The sequence below is a fragment of the Bolinopsis microptera genome, chromosome 10 (assembly GCF_026151205.1).
Source record: "Bolinopsis microptera isolate Bmic1 chromosome 10, MBARI_Bmic_1.0, whole genome shotgun sequence".
Lineage (NCBI taxonomy): Eukaryota > Metazoa > Ctenophora > Tentaculata > Lobata > Bolinopsidae > Bolinopsis > Bolinopsis microptera.
In genome coordinates, this window is record NC_087081.1 from 9,201,840 (window position 1) to 9,217,319 (window position 15,480).

Below are 15,480 nucleotides of genomic sequence, written 5' to 3' on the forward strand. Positions count from 1 at the left end.
TTTATTTTTTTAAACACTATTGCAAAATCCTTTAAGGGACAGAACTGTCATTCTCATATATCCCCAAAATGTTCGCAACCTGACGAATTTCTGTCCAAAATTGCATGCGCAGGGGTGTTATGTTATGAATATCGCAAATAAATGTTGAACGAGACATAACCTTCGTGTCTGTGCTTCTGCTTGAGTAGCGAGGAAATAATTTTTTCTTCTTTCATGAATGTTATCCAGTATCTGACCCTCACTCTGATTTATTCTGGGGTTCAGCAGGATATGTTTATCCAAGTAAAGTCCATGAAGCGGGTTATTTCTTCTTTTGAGTAGCTGACAGCACCGTTCTGGACACTAGTACTGTTTGACATTTTGTTCTTTACAAAGAAAAGAAGGTCAGAAGGTCTATTTTGCTTCTGTTTAGTTCGTTGGACCCATTTTTCCACGTTAGAACATTACGTATCTCGTCAATATGGTGCTGGTATCGGTGGGCCTTTGCCTCCTCTAGCTGCAATATGAGCCCTTGCTTAAATGGGTCACTTGTAAGTGCCTTTATTATAAATTGTATAGTGACAATCTTGTAGGATATCTCAAGGGGTGGAATCCCAAGCGCAACAGAGGTCGAATCTTTGTGAGGATGGTGAGTGGCCCCGTTAGCTTATCTTCAAGAGGACCCTCATTCATAAAGAAGCCATTTTCCTTACAAAATTTTAGTAGTTTCAAATGAAGTAGTCATTGCATGAGGAGTAAATCGACCGTTTCAAACAAATTTTCACTGATCATGATTTTGTTTTTGTATTGAAGTCATTTTTCTAGTGACAAGAAATTTGTTTTCATTAAACATGATCGAGTGCTCGACTGCGAAAAATCTTCATTGAAGGTAGCTATGTCTATCAGGAGACAGTAAGGCGTTCTCCCCTGTTTCTGTTGGACCGATTGGATAACTCGGAGGAAGATTAGATATACAGTCTTGATCTTACACTACATTTTTGCCTTTTTTGGCCTATGCTATGGTGTAGTAAAAAGTGTAGTAAAAAGGTACACTTTTTACACTATTTTACACTTTTAAATACACTAACTAAATTCTAAAAATCTTCTTTTTTACTATTCTTATCCAATCAGTCTTCAAATAGTACATTTTCAAAGGTAAAACATACCTTTAAAGTGGTTAAAAAACTGTAGAGAACCCCCCCCCCCCAATACTTGATACCACTCTGGCCAACAGACAGTATATAATGAAGATTGAAGATTTGACTGCCAATGATGGTGGTATCGACTTTGATCTAGTAGTCTCCTTTGGGCCTGGTGAAATCGATAACAATGACTTTAAAATAATACCTTCACAGGGTAGCCGCCCTGCCCCTGGGATTTTACACTCCAAACACACTTCAGTCTCAGTGCTTCGGTGAAACATCAGAACATCTGATATTCTTTCGAAATGAATAAACGTGGTACAGTGTGAGACTTTATCAATGTTTGTTGGACTCCCATTATTGGGATTTACAGCTCCAGATATCAGGGAAATGCTCTAAACTGTCTCAATCTGCTATAGATACATTATAATGACTTAACTCATGACAATGGTTTTAGAACGTATCAGAGCTAGAGGTGATATATTTAAAATTCAACTGATACATTTCCTCCTAGCATGTGAATTGAAAGATGTACATGATAATGATATGTCAGTTAACTGACTAACTAAATGTATATTAAAGATCTTTAATTGTTTGAGCTCAATTCTAAGGTTTTTGATGTAGTCTGGAAACGAAACCTCTCTAACTTTACCTGGTACCTTCTCATGTGTGGGTTGTAGCAGCATGTAACACCTTACTGTTATTGAAACTTTTAATAGTGTGAAATAAATAGCTTTACTTCACGTTATTCATTTATTACCCGAAACTACTCAACAAATGATATCTAGGTTTCATCACTGTCTGCTGTTTCGATACCATGTCAGATCTTAAACAATACAATACAAACATGAAATTGGGTCATAGATGTTAAATATATATTAAATTAAAGAATTTATATGTTTCCTTGGTCTATATTTTCAAACTCGTTTTGTGACTAAAACTTTGGTTATCTAATATCTTAACAAAAAAGAGCATTTCTTTAGAAATATGATGAAAGCCAAAAGGCTTGTTGGAGCATTATTACCTTTAGCACTTTGCTTAAACAGTTCTTAAAATAAAAAATCTTACTTATAGGTTTTCATGTCTGCATTTCGTGAGAGCCTATTTTTTGCGTTTTGCATTTTAATGTCTCAATATCTTTAAATAGAAAATAACAATACGTCTTCTTAACTTATTAATTTATTAAATGAATCTAGGATAAAAATTAATATTTGAGTTTAATTAACTATTATTGATAAGTGATGTAACTATTTATTTATTTTACTTAATCAAATTACATCATATCATTCTTACATCAATTCTTCAATCATTATAGAATCAGGATGAAGTAATAATTAACCAAATTCACTTTAACCAGGGTGATATGTCGGTTTAAGAACGAGTGCAGGTACCACCAGCAACCACCGTTAGCTGCACTCACGAGTTCTGGTGCGATACAATGACTGCCTGCTAGTTTACCCCACGTGCATCGCATCGCTTGTTGGCTATATTCATCCTGGTGAAGGTAATTAAATCGTTAATTAAATTGATTGGTTGAATTATTATAAATTATCAATTAGTCAGATCGATGTTGGTAATTTTGTCTGACGGCTACGTTCTGAGGCTTTATTTCTTTAAACACTGTTTTGAAGAGTCATCTGACATCTAGAACACTTTTCTGTAATCATCTATATAAGAGACAAAGCTGAATGCTCGTCTCATATCAACTAACTAGACCACAAAAATTTGACTGTACTAACCTGTAACCATCACACTTTCTTCATAGGCCATTATTCTGAGGCAATTTGACCCTACTTATTACACGAGTGATCACTGGACCATTATTACTTGTCGTTCTTTTCAACCCAATTAGGTGTCTTGACCTCTGCTAACAGCTAATTAGGTTGACCCCACTATGACACTGATTACATGATAACTGACTCCAAGTGCTTCTTTCTGTCTAATGAGGTTAATTTGGGGATAGTGAGAGGTGCCCTCATCTCTCATTTTAGTGCCCTTTTTTAGAAACTAGACTGTTTTATGTGTCACTGCTTTGAACAGCTTCAAGTATTATCCATTATTGATTTATTTATAGTGTTGCTCTGATAGTTTCTTTCCGAATTGTTGTTGCTGTTTTGTTACTTTGTTACAGTTTTGTGTTATTGTAACCCGACCAATAATATATTTGTATTAAATATAATATCTTGTTTAACTCGTAGTGATGTAAGACGTGAGTATTAAACTTATGATAATTCAACAGGTTGCTTCTTTGACAGTTTTAACTGTCAATAGTTAAATGACATAGGACCCTTTTTCTCGAATAATCCCCACTCATATTTATCTAAGTAGACTATTTGACTCTAACATGACCAGCTTTAACCAACTGTTCGGTTGTTATTTCTTTTTCGTATAGCAAGATCACCCCCTCCTTCTCATCCCCCTTATACCCAATAATCCATTATGCTTCCTAACAATGCATCCATTATGCTTCCTAACAATACCTCCATTTCAGCCTACTCGCTAAACGCACCCCGAAGAAACGTGTTAAAACCACGCTCTGGTCACCATGGTGAATGCTACGCTTCCTCATCTTACCCTCCATCAAACCCCTTCCCCTAACATCAACACTTCCCTCTACGATACCATGCAGAAATTCCTTACCTTGATCAGTGAGTTATTTTTAGTTTACATGATCTTTGAGTTTACATGATCTCTGATCAGCGAGATATTTTGATCTAAGATAAGTGATAACATTATATTATTATTATCAGTAAGTCTGTGAAACTGTTACCTTTCGGTTATAGTGAGCTATTTAGTTTTAACCGTCGTCTGGAATGTTCTAAATTATCTGGAAAGTTCTAAATTGTGGTTTCTGGAAAGTTCTAAATTGTGGTTTCTGGAAAGTTCTAAATGTTGTTTCCCAGGCACGGACCAGCTGATCCAAGTCTTGCTACAGTGCGACAGACACAACCAAGTCTGTGACAAGGTAGACAAGCATGTATTAAACTTTAAATAATTATAAGTTACATACCTGCACTGCGTATAGTTTAGTATCATGGGTATTATATTTAGAATTTATTTTTATACATGCGAAGGAAAACTTACAGTTAAATGTACCATCTCAGTGGTTGTTGGCGATAGTGTTCGAGTATTTCCAGCGCTCCAAACTCCTGCATTATCAGTTCACCAGAGAAAAGTTCTTCATAGCTCTGTGAGTACCGAATAGTTCACATAGTTTATTTAAATTCAAAGCTCTGTTGGCAATGAAATATGAATAGTTTGAATAGTTTTTCCTTATTCACAACACTGTCAATATACAAGGGTCTGCGAGTAATAATACATAGTTTACACAATGTTATGTTGTGAAACGTTAATTAATAAATTAATCACTCAAAAAATTTGGAAACGATCGTAGGGAAAATAATAAAATTGATAACATTTTAAATGAAGATACAAATTCACGTCTCGATCTCTAAGAGTAATTACAACCAGTACTACCACATCAAAGTTAAGTGATCGAAAACAAAAATTCTCAACTTTAATTAAAATTTATAAAACTGGTTAGCGGGTTCATCACTGACTCTGTATATATTTGCATCGCTGTTTAGTATCCTGCAACATTATAGAGACTGCAACTGCAGTTAGAGACTGCAACTGCAGTTAAACCAAAAAGGAATTGGGCTCGTTTGTTAAAAGTGGAAGCTGGATTTTCATCAGATGTAACCTGGCCACACGATAAACTGATGGTAAGCGGTTTTTTGCTCAGTCAAATAAAACAATCTGCCACTTGGTGACCAACAGTTGTGTGTAAAATTTAGTAGCTATGTGTAAAACTGTAGTCGTGACAATGTGAGTTCGGAGTTATAATTTATGCGCATAATATATTATGTATAATATATGATAATATACAATGTCATAATAATATGTACAAGTTGTAACTTTAACACTGGTTATAGTGTTATGTGTCGCTATATGGACGTGTAATTTGTTGGAGTGTGGTAGTATAGCGCACTAAGTCTAACAATTTGATGAGTGAATGTTACTGTGATGAGTTTTATGGGTGTAAGCTTTCTTAAAATGTAGCATTATTCGTTAGATTGATAATGTGGTAGTTCAAGTAAAATGTAATATAATTATAACATTTTATCATGTTAAATGTACTAAAAAATACAATATAATATGTAAAAAAACATAATATATTATATTAATAACGTTTAAACGTTATCCTGGCCATGCTTGCGGGCTCAAGCTAGTTTTACGAGCTGTATTAACCTGAAGTTAGCAAGCGTCCCTAACCACATTCGTTTTACATCACACGGGCGTGGTTAGATTTTCACAAACATCTACAGTCGTGGCTATACTATATCACACAGCTATAACAGGCGTGGCTATACTATATCACACACAGCTATAACAGTCGTGGCTATACTATATCACACACAGCTATAACAGGCGTGGCTATACTATATCACACACAGCTATAACAGGCGTGGCTATACTATATCACACAGCTATAACAGTCGTGGCTATACTATATCACACACAGCTATAACAGTCGTGGCTATACTATATCACACACAGCTATAACAGGCGTGGCTATACTATATCACACAGCTATAACAGTCGTGGCTATACTATATCACACAGATATAACAGTCGTGGCTATACTATATCACACACAGCTATAACAGGCGTGGCTATACTATATCACACAGCTATAACAGTCGTGGCTATACTATATCACACACAGCTATAACAGTCGTGGCTATACTATATCACACACAGCTATAACAGGCGTGGCTATACTATATCACACAGCTATAACAGTCGTGGCTATACTATATCACACAGCTATAACAGTCGTGGCTATACTATATCACACACAGCTATAACAGTCGTGGCTATACTATATCACACACAGCTATAACAGTCGTGGCTATACTATATCACACACAGCTATAACAGTCGTGGCTATACTATATCACACACAGCTATAACAGTCGTGGCTATACTATATCACACACAGCTATAACAGTCGTGGCTATACTATATCACACACAGCTATAACAGTCGTGGCTATACTATATCACACACAGCTATAACAGTCGTGGCTATACTATATCACACACAGCGATAACAGTCGTGGCTATACTATATCACACACAGCTATAACAGTCGTGGCTATACTATATCACACAGCTATAACAGTCGTGGCTATACTTTATCACACAGCTATAACAGTCGTGGCTATACTATATCACACACAGCTATAACAGTCGTGGCTATACTATAACTCACACAGCTATAACAGTCGTGGCTATACTATATCACACACAGCTATAACAGTCGTGGCTATACTATATCACACACAGCTATAACAGTCGTGGCTATACTATATCACACACAGCTATAACAGTCGTGGCTATACTATATCACACACAGCTATAACAGTCGTGGCTATACTATATCACACACAGCTATAACAGTCGTGGCTATACTATATCACACACAGCTATAACAGTTGTGGCTATACTATATCACACACAGCTATAACAGTCGTGGCTATACTATATCACACACAGCTATAACAGTCGTGGCTATACTATATCACACACAGCTATAACAGTCGTGGCTATACTATATCACACACAGCTATAACAGTCGTGGCTATCCTATATCACACAGCTATAACAGTTGTGGCTATGCTATATCACACACAGCTATAACAGTCGTGGCTATACTATATCACACACAGCTAAAACAGTCGTGGCTATACTATATCACACAGCTATAACAGTTGTGGCTATACTATATCACACACAGCTATAACAGTCGTGGCTATACTATATCACACACAGCTATAACAGTCGTGGCTATACTATATCACACACAGCTATAACAGTCGTGGCTATACTATATCACACACAGCTATAACAGTCGTGGCTATACTATATCACACAGCTATAACAGTTGTGGCTATACTATATCACACACAGCTATAACAGTCGTGGCTATACTATATCACACACAGCTATAACAGTCGTGGCTATACTTAATCACACAGAGCTATAACAGGCGTGGCTATACTATATCACACAGCTAGAGGAGTAGTAACTGTGATCAGCTACAGGCTTGATATGTATCTTAACGCAGCTAGGCGTGTGGCGGTGTGTCCTACATAATGGTTGTAGACTGGTTATTGCGTGTGTTCTGGAAGATTCTCCAGCCAGACGGCCATTACAGCTACCTGATTCCTCCGCTCCACCTCTCTCATTATACACAGCTCTCATCCAATCACGTGTCTCCTCACGTCGTCTCCACCAATCAGACAGCTCGAATTAGATCACGTCGTGACGGTGCTCTATGAGAATCAGTCTGTGTGATTGCACCGAGAGATATAACACTGCCGCTTCCACAGCCATGCACCTGGTCACGTGAACAATGAGAACCAATCACTAGGCTCGAGTATGCCCACGTGCTAGGCTCGAGTATGCCCACGTGGTGAACCAGTTTTGATGTAGGGCTTGTATGTTATTTATTTCAACTTCCTGGCCCAGGCTACAGAGGAAATAAACCAGTTAACTAGCCAATCACGCAACTAACACCCCACATCCAAGCAGGGTCTCAGCCAATTGCAGGCTTTCTGATGTACTTAGTGCTAAAAACCACGGCCCAACCGTCCAATCAGGTTACAGTATTCTTATCACGTGATGTGAGTCAGCCAATCGGAAGAAAACAGCTGCAGCGTGTATAATTGCAGGGTGTATTTCTAGAAAAACCGTGTTCAACTCTCAAAGCTAGCACATATTACTGGTCACTGAACTTGAACAGTGAACTTAAACATGTGTTTAAGAACACGTACTTTTGTGGGCATGTAGTCTCCCAATCGTGATTACACGTGTTTAATGCTGGAGCCGTGAGTGTATGTTCATGAGGAGTAAATGATGTTGGTCTCCTTAATGTTTCTATAAAATTGTGAGCCCTGTATTTCAGCTACAAAGTTATAAGTTAAATGATAAAAACATTAAGTTATCAGTTAACCGCCCCTATGAATACACGAAGATGAAAGAATGGGCAAGAGACTAAGATTGATATAACTTCAGTTATAAGCTATAGAAAATGTATATATATCTATATCTATATAAGCTATGTTTAATGAAATGGTCTGCCCAGATATTAATAGCTGTGATCTCGACCTTTGAGATATCAGTGTGCAGGCTATTTAAGATCAATCTATTTATTACCAGGGTAATCGCTACAAAAAGCTGTTTTTTTGTGCATAGAATTAGAAATTGCCGTACCGGGTAATCTACAGCGTAGACACACTATAACATAGATAAATTGACTGTAAAATGATTTTTTGGACACCGCCATTCTTGTTATGTAGGAATATGTAGGAATATGTAGGAATATGTAGGAATATTCTTCATCTCAAGATAATTAAATTTATAATTCAGCTTTTTTATCGTGTTTAAATATGAGTTATAAAAAAAAAGCCAGAGGTGGAGCAACAATTGTTCAGTGTCAGTAGTTTTTTTCACGAATGTACAGTATTACTCTTTATATTGTCATTAATATCATCTCATAGTTTAATAACTTTTAATAATCATTAAGTAACTTTGCTGCAATAAACTGAACAATGTAAGACGTGGCTGAAACCCAAATTTGGAGTAGATGATATAGAATCTCGTTTCACAGAGGATAACAGGATTACAAGCTAAAACCGTTCAGCGTCTTTAGATTGAATTCTAACAACTATTTAAGGACCCATTGTCTTACAGCGACCATCGTAAATGAATCTAATTACCTAATTAATCTTCTAATCTGCGTGTTCATAACAATATGTGGTATTGGGGTTGATTAATTTCCCATTGTAAACCGATCAGTTTAACGAGTAAATTGTGTTTCCCATGGTTAGTGAACAGATTTGATTTTGACACCACTAATGGTCCTAGGTCTCTAGGTATTTGTAAATAAGGTTTCTGCTGACATCTTAATCAGTCGTGGGATTTCATTTCGGATCTTAACTCTCTGTATTACCATCACATGGAAACTTCATCATGAAATAAGAGCAAGATGTTATCCAAAACCTTGACAAATATAGAAAATGAAATCTTAATCAGATGAATGATAAATGCACGTTCAATTATCATCGAGGAAAATTTATAAATGATTCACAATGTGTGCAGTGCAATGCCTCCCCAAAAAATGTTGTTCCCTCGATTATAGTGCTATGTCAACTTTACTAAGAGTGATGTTGAGTGTTGTTCACTAGGCGGAATGTTGAGTGTTGTTCACCTATAATGTGTGTTGGGAGTGTAACTTTACTCCTCGAGTGAACGGCCGCGCTCTGCATGTAATATTTTAATGACTCTCTTGTGAGAAGTCCATCTCTTGCTTCTGATAGCGTGAAATCACGTGGTGTCGGACCCGTCATCTCAGAGGCTCATCTAATATCACGTGACACAGCTTAACCTGCTGATTGGCTGCTCTCCGGCCGCGTGACTGAAATAGCGGTGGCTAATTGGTTCCCCCGGCGACAGACAGAGCAGTGTGAGAACAGTGCTGAGTCACGTGGGATGTGTTGGCTCGGTGCCAGAGCATCTCAAAATCATTCGTTCAGTAGCAAACATATTTTGTTCAGGTCACAACGAGCAGCGCTGCGTGCTAAGCTTAAATCAAGCGGCGGTGGCGAGACTTCAGCGGGACTTTTTTCATTATGCCATTTTAAGAATATTATAATCAAGTTGATATTTTATGGTCTTCCGAACTGATTTTATCGGGGATATGTGGCGATATTTTAAATGAAATGTCGAATATTTGCGGGAGAGAGAAAGAGAGGAAGTGTTTTAGTGACATTATTACTAGTTGTTATGCGAAGTGTACACACTTGGTCACATCAATGTAATATTAGGCTAGCCGTAGTCCGTACTGAGCTGTTATGTTGGCGGATGCTGAGAGGGAATCTATATTTTCTTGAATTTTCCAGAACGATTTTTTGTACAATAATTGTTCTGGAAAATTCGGGTATTCAAAATTCAGTATTCAAAATTCGAAAATTTTGAATACTGTAAGTGGATTTTAAAATCTACATACAGTATTCAAAATCGATTCTACAGCGACTCGATATCAAGTATTAAAAGTAGGTATGTTTGAGAAACAAGCCCAGACTTATTTAAAACTGTGACATGAAATATACCGGCAGATTTACGGCCTCATATTTCAGGCTTGTTTCAGTCACTGGTCCAAGTGATTTACTGTCCTTCCGTTATAGATATGACTATCGGAAACAGTCCTGATAAAACAGTTATTGTTACAGCTCAAACGTAACAATAACTGTTGAGAAGGACCCGTTGGCCGTTACCCGGTTACATGGTTCGGTCTTGAATTTACATCTTTTATATTGTGTCAAACGTCTATTTTGTGGGCGACTCAAAGCGGGCATGACATGAGAGAGAGAGAGAGAGAGAGAGAGAGAGAGAGAGAGAGAGAGAGAGAGAGGGAGGGAGGGAGGGAGGGAGGGAGGGAGGGAGGGAGGGAGGGAGGGAGGGAGGGAGGGAGGGAGGGAGGGAGGGAGGGAGGGAGGGAGGGAGGGAGGGAGGGAGGGAGGGAGGGAGGGAGGGAGGGAGGGAGGGAGGGAGGGAGGGAGGGAGGGAGGGAGGGAGGGAGGGAGGGAGGGAGGGAGGGAGGGAGGGAGGGAGGGAGGGAGGGAGGGAGGGAGGGAGGGAGGGAGGGAGGGAGGGAGGGAGGGAGGGAGGGAGGGAGGGAGGGAGGGAGGGAGGGAGGGAGGGAGGGAGGGAGGGAGGGAGGGAGGGAGGGAGGGAGGGAGGGAGGGAGGGAGGGAGGGAGGGAGGGAGGGAGGGAGGGAGGGAGGGAGGGAGGGAGGGAGGGAGGGAGGGAGGGAGGGAGGGAGGGAGGGAGGGAGGGAGGGAGGGAGGGAGGGAGGGAGGGAGGGAGGGAGGGAGGGAGGGAGGGAGGGAGGGAGGGAGGGAGGGAGGGAGGGAGGGAGGGAGGGAGGGAGGGAGGGGAGGGAGGGAGAGGAGGGAGGGGGGGGAGGGAGGGAGGGAGGGAGGGAGGGAGGGAGGGAGGGAGAGAGGAGGGAGAGAGGAGAGAGAGAGAGAGGGAGAGAGAGAGAGAGAGGGAGGGAGGGAGAGAGAGAGGAGAGAGAGAGAGAGAGAGGGAGAGAGAGAGAGAGAGAGGGAGGGAGAGAGAGAGGGAGGAGAGAGAGAGGGGAGAGAGAGAGAGGGGAGAGAGAGAGGAGAGGGAGAGAGAGAGGGAGAGAGGGAGAGAGGGAGAGAGAGAGAGAGAGAGAGAGGGAGAGAGAGGGAGAGAGAGGGAGAGAGAGGGAGAGAGAGAGAGGGCTGACAGTTTGTTACTCCGAGAGGTGACTTGACACATTATTATGTCTCATTTATAACACATTATAACAAAACACATATTATTATAGCAAACACACACACACTCACACACTCACTAATGATCGTAATACTGGCAATATAACCGTGTAAATTACTTCTTAAATTACCTACACTCTCCAACTCTCACCCCATCCTCCCAGCTAACTCTCTCAGAGAAGTTGAGTCAGTTTTATTTTTAGATCAAATTACCTGAGACCCTGGCCAGGGGGCACTTTCCTCTCTCTCCACTCCTCAAAAGAGAGCGTGAGAGAGAGAGGGAGAGAGAGAGAGAGAGCTAGGGAGTTCCCAGACGTACTGTGTAACCAAATTAGAGTTTAGGCAGGGCAACTGTCCCCTGACTAGCTCGGAGAAATGATCATTAGACTGCCTCATCATGCCTGTAAATACGTGTGTGACATTGTGTCATGTGACCAGTAATACGTGTGTGTCATTGTGTCACGTGGCATAGCTCAGAACGTGACGTTGAGAGATGTGACGACCCACAAACCCTACACAATGTTAATATCTTGACAGGGTGTGTGAGTTACAGAGCAGACCTAGTTTGATATTACGTAGGAGCAAGGACACCTCCCCGGGACTCAGTACATTCATCTGGCAATATATTATATTATAAAGGAGCACTGACAATTATATATGTTATATAATTCTCAGATGTGTCACGTGACATATCCTATACCAGAGTTAGTGTCCAGCAAGTGCTTAGAGTATAAATCAATCAGTCGTTTACTCCCTAAATGTTAACACATCACCGTGAAGTTTGTCTGTTTCTGTATTTTGGGGAAACGTGATATTGCTAAAATGTAAAATCAATAAGTCTTCTAGGTAACTGCAAGAACTCTCAAGTCATCTCTCTAAGGAGCTTACTCTCGCAGTATCCTGTACATCGTAAACTGCTGAGATAAAATAACTCAATATAATGCATTTAACTATAATGTTATCTTCCTCGTTCAAGTAATAAATTTAAGAGGCAACAAATTAGTTAACCATCGTAAAAGATAGAATAGCACAAAATAACACATGCGTGACATGACATAACCACATTTTGGAACTCAGTATAGTCTAAATATAATATCTCTGTAATCTGTATATTATTATCTTTCTCATTATTATAATAATATTATCTTCCTCGACTATAGGAATGTATGTTCTGATGAGGATAATCTAGAGAACTTGCTCCCACGGCCTCTTTAACACCACACCTCCACAGCTTGCCTACTGGGAATTGACTCTGCCATTAACCTACATATAATATTATATATCTTTGGCATTTCTTCCTGGGCGGTCTTCACTTGCTGAGGTCAATCCATCTTTAAATAGAGATTAACTCCCTTTTACAATGGATAAACTGTAAACTGTATTATAATATGCATTTTAATAGTAAGGTATAATATTGTCTCTTAACATATTACCGTTTTTAAATGGTGAATGCCAGGGCCTTTACTGTAAAATGTCAGGGCCTTTACTGTAAAATGTCAGGGCTTTTACTGTAAAATGTCAGGGCCTTTACTGTAAAATGTCAGGGCCTTTACTGTAAAATGTCAGGGCCTTTACTGTAAAATGTCAGGGCCTTTACTGTAAAATGTCAGGGCCTTTACTGTAAAATGTCAGGGCCTTTACTGTAAAATGTCAGGGCCTTTACTGTAAAATGTCAGGGCCTTTACTGTAAAATGTCAGGGCCTTTACTGTAAAATGTCAGGGCCTTTACTGTAAAATGTCAGGGCCTTTACTGTAAAATGTCAGGGCCTTAACTGTAAAATGGTGAATGCCAGGGCCTTAACTGTAAAATGTCAGGGCCTTTACTGTAAAATGTCAGGGCCTTTACTGTAAAATGGACGTAAAGAAACAGTTCCCATAAGATTATTTTCCTCAGAATTAAACTAAGATTAATTTAAAAGGTGTTACATAATCTGAAGAGTTGGAGTGGCGGCTAAACGAGGGATCGTTAAGAAACTGCTGTTAAAGTCATGATTAGTTTAACTTGGTCACATTATAATAGTTGCCAACTTGCGCTCACTGACTGAGAAACGTTTATAAGTTCTATAAATAGAATAAATATATATTTATTGGTGGTCAGAAAAGTTGTAGGTATCCCGATCCAACCAATAAATGTATAAATTTATTTATATATTGTCTGATTAATAATGTGTAAGTTCAATAATGCAAAACATTTCCTCTGACGTTGAATAATATCATCAAACTATCCAAGTCATCATATTGACAACTCAACGGCCATATAAGTTTATGAATTGTTTAATAATTTCAAACTATTAGAGAAAGAACTCTTGATCTGCTTACCGTCAAAGAGGGGGGCCTGCTGAGTACACATATTAATATCTTGTGGTTTAAAACACACCCGTATAACAATAATACTCTAAAAGTTTGAAACATGCAGTTCGGAAAATGTCACATGTGATTCCAGTTTTACGCATTTTTCAAATATTATGTGCATATTTTGAATATTAGGTTACCATGTGCATCTCACAAAACACCACACCCGTTGGTTTGTGTTTAAATAATTCCTCCTTGTTAGTTATTGTAAATCATATGTGTGTAACTGTATAATGATGTGCATTCATTATTAATATATGGCAACGTCACCAATGCGTCAAGTCACGAAAATCGGGTTGAATCCTCTGACTTTAAACTCTAAAATATTTGGGGAATGATGATCAGATCAAACACATGCTACAGTCTCATGTCATGCTTGTGTCTGTGTGAAATTTAAATTTATAGCAGCAATATTTTATAAAGCAATAATGTTCGGTAACGTTAAGTGGTTGTGCAACCTCGAGGCGTCATGCTGAGTAGACTTCACTGTCAGGAGAGAAATCCACCCCGCTGTCATTCCACTGTCACATCCTGTCCTGTGATAGAATCTGTGACATATTCATGATCATACTAAATTCTCAAAGTTAGACCGTTTATCTCTCCAGTCACTGCGGCTCCCCCTTAGGTCACAGCGGTCCCCTTAAGACTTAGGTCACAGCGGTCCCCTTAAGACTTAGGTCACAGCGGTCCCCTTAAGACTTAGGTCACAGCGGTCCCCTTAAGACTTAGGTCACAGCGGTCCCCTTAAGACTTAGGTCACAGCGGTCCCCTTAAGACTTAGGTCACAGCGGTCCCCTTAAGACTTAGGTCACAGCGCGGCGGTCCCCTTAGGTCACAAAGCCTCTTAGGTCACAGCAGTCACATCATGACCAAGTCTCAATTGTGAGTCACAGTGTGACTCTGTGTGACTCTGTGTGACTCTGTGTGACTATTTGTGACTCTGTGTGACTCTGTGTGACTATGTGTGACTCTGTGTGACTCTGTGTGACTCTATTACAGGGTAGTGGGCGTGAACTGTTTTATTACAGAATAATGAGACAAATATAACCTTACAAAACATTTGGTGAGACGTGTTACTCGCCTACAGAGACATACTCAATACATTTATTATGTGCGGCGCACATTATCATTCACATTTATTATTATTAATTCTGTTGAATTGTTATCACTAAACAATTAGCCACAATGTTTGAATGTTGAGCAAAATTCGAGAACATAATACTTTCAATATGTTCGTGTGGGCACTGCAGGACGTATTACTGGAGGGAAGATTTAGATGTTACACTCTTCCAGAATCTAGTTACAATGTTCTTATCATTGTTACGAGCTTGTAGTCTTCTCAAGAAATCATCAGCAGGATATTAAATTACACTAGCTTACAGTCACTCGACATCATACATAGAACTGGACATAATGTCGTCAAATGAAGTTGACTTCTGAGATCACTAAAAATTAACTTCTGTATCTTAAATGGCGTGTTAATTGGTTCTGGCCCATTGTAGATCTGAGGTGGCGACTTTATCTGATCACACTATAGTAGACCAGTAACAGACCAGTCACAGATCAGTCACAAACCAGTCACGGACCAGTAACAGACCAGTCACGCCAGCTACCGGCGCTACAAAAAGAAGACA

The 15,480-nt window shown here is 39.4% G+C and overlaps 1 protein-coding gene across 1 annotated transcript in view; it reads left to right on the forward strand.

Annotated features, from left to right (window-relative positions):
* Window positions 1-2,476: 2,476 nt before the first annotated feature.
* Window positions 2,477-15,480, forward strand: part of LOC134821746 (uncharacterized) — a 36,014-nt gene continuing 23,010 nt past the window's right edge. Inside the window, exons 1-4 of the mRNA XM_063832491.1 lie at window positions 2,477-2,625; window positions 3,613-3,769; window positions 4,025-4,086; window positions 4,226-4,311. Of these exons, the coding sequence (XP_063688561.1) occupies window positions 3,667-3,769; window positions 4,025-4,086; window positions 4,226-4,311 (251 nt within the window). The 5' untranslated portion in view covers window positions 2,477-2,625; window positions 3,613-3,666. The remainder of the gene's footprint in view (window positions 2,626-3,612; window positions 3,770-4,024; window positions 4,087-4,225; window positions 4,312-15,480) is intronic.